Source organism: Staurois parvus, unplaced genomic scaffold (assembly GCF_062004578.1).
Source record: "Staurois parvus isolate SC_StPar_1 unplaced genomic scaffold, SC_StPar_1.0 ptg003190l, whole genome shotgun sequence".
NCBI lineage: Eukaryota > Metazoa > Chordata > Amphibia > Anura > Ranidae > Staurois > Staurois parvus.
The window spans coordinates 39,642-44,303 of record NW_028320986.1 but is presented as its reverse complement, the minus strand read 5'-3'; the positions used below and the strand labels follow the sequence as shown (position 1 = coordinate 44,303).

The 4,662-nt window shown below is 39.6% G+C and overlaps 1 protein-coding gene across 1 annotated transcript; it reads left to right on the top strand.

Annotated features, from left to right (window-relative positions):
* The first annotated feature begins 1,687 nt into the window (after positions 1–1,687).
* LOC149428496 (olfactory receptor 5AP2-like) lies at positions 1,688–2,506 on the top strand. Its single transcript, XM_089667333.1, has one exon. The coding sequence runs from the start codon at positions 1,688–1,690 to the stop codon at positions 2,504–2,506; it is 819 nt and encodes a 272-aa protein (XP_089523459.1).
* The last annotated feature ends 2,156 nt before the right edge of the window (positions 2,507–4,662 follow it).

The following is a 4,662-nucleotide window of genomic DNA, read 5'->3' as shown; positions in this document are numbered from 1 at the left end:
TATAGTATTGTCCTCCACCTTTTTCTTAGATTTTGTAGCTTTTAACAAGAGATTTCTACCCAGTGCCTCAATTTTAGTTCTTTCTTCTATTAATTCTTGCTTGTACCCTTTTTCTATGAATCTCTCCACCAAAATATTGCTCTGTTCTTGATAATCTTTTACATTGGTGCAATTGCGTCTCAGCCTCATAAACTGACCTCTTGGTATGTTTTTGATCCGTGGTTTATAATGGCAACTATGAGTGGGAATGTAAGCATTTCTATCTGTAGGGACTTCTTAGCGTGTGGTGTCGTCTTGGATGACCACGTCATCTCCATCCTTCATTTTTTTCTCTGTTGGTGGTGGTGAGTTCTCTTTTAATTGTTAATATTTATACTGTATGTCTGCTAATTTTATTCTGCAATAAATGGTCGAATTGGTTTTTCATTCAAGCCGTAGTTTGTCCTCATTGGGACCCCTTGACCTTAGGGATCTCTTTCCCTTGGTCTCAACCTCATTTTCTTGTGCATTTTTAGGTTCCGAGGACACCACATTATTATTCTCATGTGAGTCGGCTATATCTATTTTGTAATACTAGGGGTCACCATGCCTGGAACCCCTTAAGTTTTCATTTATTCATTATTTAGCTTAGGGCATCCCGTTTTTTTTACCATTGTGTTATTTGCTGTCTATGTAGAGAAGAGAAAAGTGAGAGATTTGTCTCACCCTGGTCATCATTTATATTTGAATTATTGCCATCTGGTAGATGGTGTAAAAACATTAAAGTTTGGACAGATTTAGAGAGAGTTTTTTTCCAAGGACTATAAAAGCATTAAATATGGCAAGAATATTAAAATAATGAACCGGGTGGTTCTAGGCTGCTGTTATTGGTGTTCTTATTTTTAGAAAGGAATATTTTAGTATTCTAGGTATTGATTTGATTTATGTATTGTGCATCAGTGTGTGATGTATTGTTTTAAGTTTTTTGTGGTTTGTTTAAAATGAGGAGTAGGATAGAACTTTCATTGTGAATTTATTTTTGCAATGACAAAACATCTAGATTTGTCTAATCTTATCGAATGTTATCTTATCATACCCTGACTTATCTTATCTCTTATGATTGTGCCTAACTGAACCATCAATAACATACACAAGATTAGAGATGTGTTTTACACTATTACTATGCAAATATTCAATTTTTAATTCAAAGTTTCTCTTTTCATGTTTTCTTTTTGCATGTTTATCTCTCATTTGGAAAGCTTGTTAAATTATTCTGCATTACTTCATAACATTTCTGACACTAATTAGTCCATCAGCGGCAGTTGTAACAACTGTGGTCCACTGGGAAGACTTGGATGCAGCGATTGCAATAGTTTCTAAATTTAAATAGTGAGGGATAGCTTTATGAAACCTGTAAACCTATAAAAGCCCAACTGAATTCAAGAGAAAAGCAATGCGATGAATGTCGCACTAATATCCACAGGGCCTCTATGATTGATGCATTTCAATTTAAAGTATTCAGATTGAATAGAATATTTTTAGGAATTGTTGATTTTGCAAGCCATAATTCCAAGCCATGAACTCGTCTGTGAAAAATGTCTCTGTGACCAACTTTGTTCTGGTGGGACTTATTGAACTTGATTCATTTCGATATGTGTGTGCAGTTTTTGCTCTTGCATTATTTTCAGTCACATTGTTTATGACTTCTATGATTGTCTATGTAACCTGGACAGAGAAAAGCTTGCATGAGCCTATGTACATCTTAATATGCATCATGGTTATCAATGTGATGTCGGGGAACGCAGCATATTTTCCCAAGCTGGCCATTGACTTGTTTTCTGGATGCTCAACCATCTCACTTGCAGGATGTCTCTGTCAATCTTTCTGTATTGATATTTATGGAACTTACGAAATATTTACTTTTACAATATTGGCATATGATCGATATCTGGCTGTAGGCCACCCTCTGAGATATCACACTCTGATGACCAACTACACAACTCAAACAATATCACTTGTCATATATGTTTACAATGTGGTGATAGTAACAGTGAGTACATTGTTGGTATTAAGACTGACATTTTGTGGGGTAAATGTTAACAACGTCTATTGTGAGAGCATGTCTCTACAACCGCTTGTTTGTAACGATATAACAATTAATGTCATCTATAGAACTACTTTGACCTTGTTCAATTTGATTGGCTGCTTGCTTGTAATAATGTACTGTTACATAAGAACAGTAGTCATCTGTCTGAAACTCTCTGCAGAATCCTCCCAGAAAGCTCTGCGTACATTGATGACCCACATGTTGGCCTTCTCCACTTATATTTTCACCCTCTTGTTCCTAAATTTCAGGTACAGTCTAACCACAGGTTCTATGTCAACCAAAGTTGATGTTATCATACCTTTGATCGCTACCGGCATAATTACTTCTGCAAACCCTCTGATCTACGGGATAAGGACCAAAGCTCTCAGAGAAAGAATTGTATGCAAACTGCATAAAATTGTTGGCCAAACAAAAGAATAAAATTATTTTTTATTTTTTTAGCAGCAGTCTTACCATTGTAAAGATGTGTTATTCTTCTAAATTTCTTTTTATCTTTTTGGGGATTTTGTAGGAAACAGAGGGTTGTAGTTGAGCCTGTTGGAGTGTGCCTGTTAGTGTTCTCTATGTATGGACTGTACTGTCTCAGTCACTTGCTGCATGAGCTTGCCCCATCCGGGTGTGTTAGAGAAGTGTCATGCTGAGTTATAGGTGTTTATTATAGTGCCAATCAGCAGGCTTGGGGGCTTATGAGCTGGCTGGGAAGGTATTAAATATTTCAGATACTTCAAGGCACATTGTCTTCTCTTATGAGCTTCTGTCTGGTGATGATGATGCTACAACAAGTACTATCTTTCTCCCAATCCTGTTAGCCTAGGGATTGGAGTGCTGCACAAATTTCCTCTACTGCCTGCAAGGGATATGAGAACTACACACCTAACACCCTGCTACAGCTGATGGTGGACCTGCTGCTCACACCCACGTGTGTCCCTTCTGTCTGGGGGCGGCTCCTCACCCCTGTAAATTGCCGCTTGCAGTATATACGCCTCTGCCTGGAGGTGTCTGTAACATGGAACATGATTTGGCACTGCTGGAAGATTGGTCAAAGAAGTGGAAACTGCAGTTTAATGTTTCTAAATGTAAAATAATGCACCTAGGGAAACAGAATCCCTTGAGAGAGTACAACATTGGGGGTACAGTGTTGGCCAGTAATACAGTGGAAAAGCCTTTGGGGGCACTTATTTCAGATGACTGCAAAATGAGCAAACACTGTGACCAGGCAGTGGGGAAAGCGAATATCCTCTATATAGATCTTTATATCACTAGAGGGGTCACCAGCAGGAGGAAGGAGGTCCTGATTCCTCTATATAGATCTTTATATCACTAGAGGGGTCACCAGCAGGAGGAAGTAGGTCCTGATTCCTCTATAAAGATCTTTAGTTAGACCTCATTTAGAATACTGTGTCCAGTTCTGGAGACGTCACTTACAAAAAGATATTAATAAGATAGAAACAGTCCAGAGACGGGTAACAAAATGGTGAAAGGAGTGGGAACTTTGCTGAAAGGGTAAAATGGGGAAGAGTGTTGCTTGACCAAAGGAAACAGAATCCTTTGAGAGAGTACAACATTGGGAGTACAATGTTGGCCAGCACTACAGTGGAAAAGGATTTGGAGGTACTTATTTCAGATGATTGCAAAATGAGCAAACAGTGTGACCAGGCAGTGAGGAAAGTGTTTAGAACTCTAGGATGCATCACTAGAGGGGTCACCAGCAGGAGGAAGGAGGTCCTGATTCCGCCTATATAGATCTTTATATCACTAGAGGGGTCACCAGCAGGAGGAATGAGGTCCTGATTCCTCTATATAGATCTTTATATCACTGGAGGGGTCACCGGCAGGAGAAAGGAGGTCCTGATTCCTCTATATAGATCTTTATATCACTAGAGGGGGTCACCAGCAGGAGGAAGGAGGTCCTGATCTCTCTATATAGATCTTTATATCACTAGAGGGGTCACCAGCAGGAGGAAGAAGGTCCTGATTCCTCTATACAGATCTTTATATCACTAGAGGGGTCACCAGCAGGAGGAAGGAGGTTCTGATTCCTCTATACAGATCTTTATATCACTAGAGGGGTCACCAGCAGGAGGAAGGAGGTTCTGATTCCTCACTAAAGATCTTTATATCACTAGAGGGGTCACAAGCAGGAGGAAGGAGGTCCTGATTCCTCTATATAGATCTTTAGTTAGACCTCATTTCCAATACTGTGTCCAGTTCTGGAGACCTCACTTACAAAAAGATATTGATAAGATAGAAACAGTCCAGAGATGGGTAACAAAATGGTGAAAGGAGTGGGAACTTTGCTGAAAGGGTAAAATGGGGAAGAGTATTTCTTGAGGGGAACATTTTGGGCTCTCTCACCCCCTACACTGTGTGTTACACAACCTTCACTCCTGCACACTTTTTCTTGTGTACTCCTGACCTCTAGCGTGCATTACATACTCCTGACCCTGCTCTCTGTGCTTTATGTACTCCTGAGTTAGTTGAGGACTGAATTGTCCAGTGCTTATCTGTTCCTGTCCTAATTTATGATGCTGGCCAGCTTCTGGAATGCACATAAAGAAACTCACACTGACACGTTT

What these genes read in the sequence shown, in the direction of transcription:
- LOC149428496 (XM_089667333.1), top strand. Translation starts at nt 1,688, where the DNA reads ATGATTGTCTATGTAACCTGGACAGAGAAAAGCTTGCATGAGCCTATG.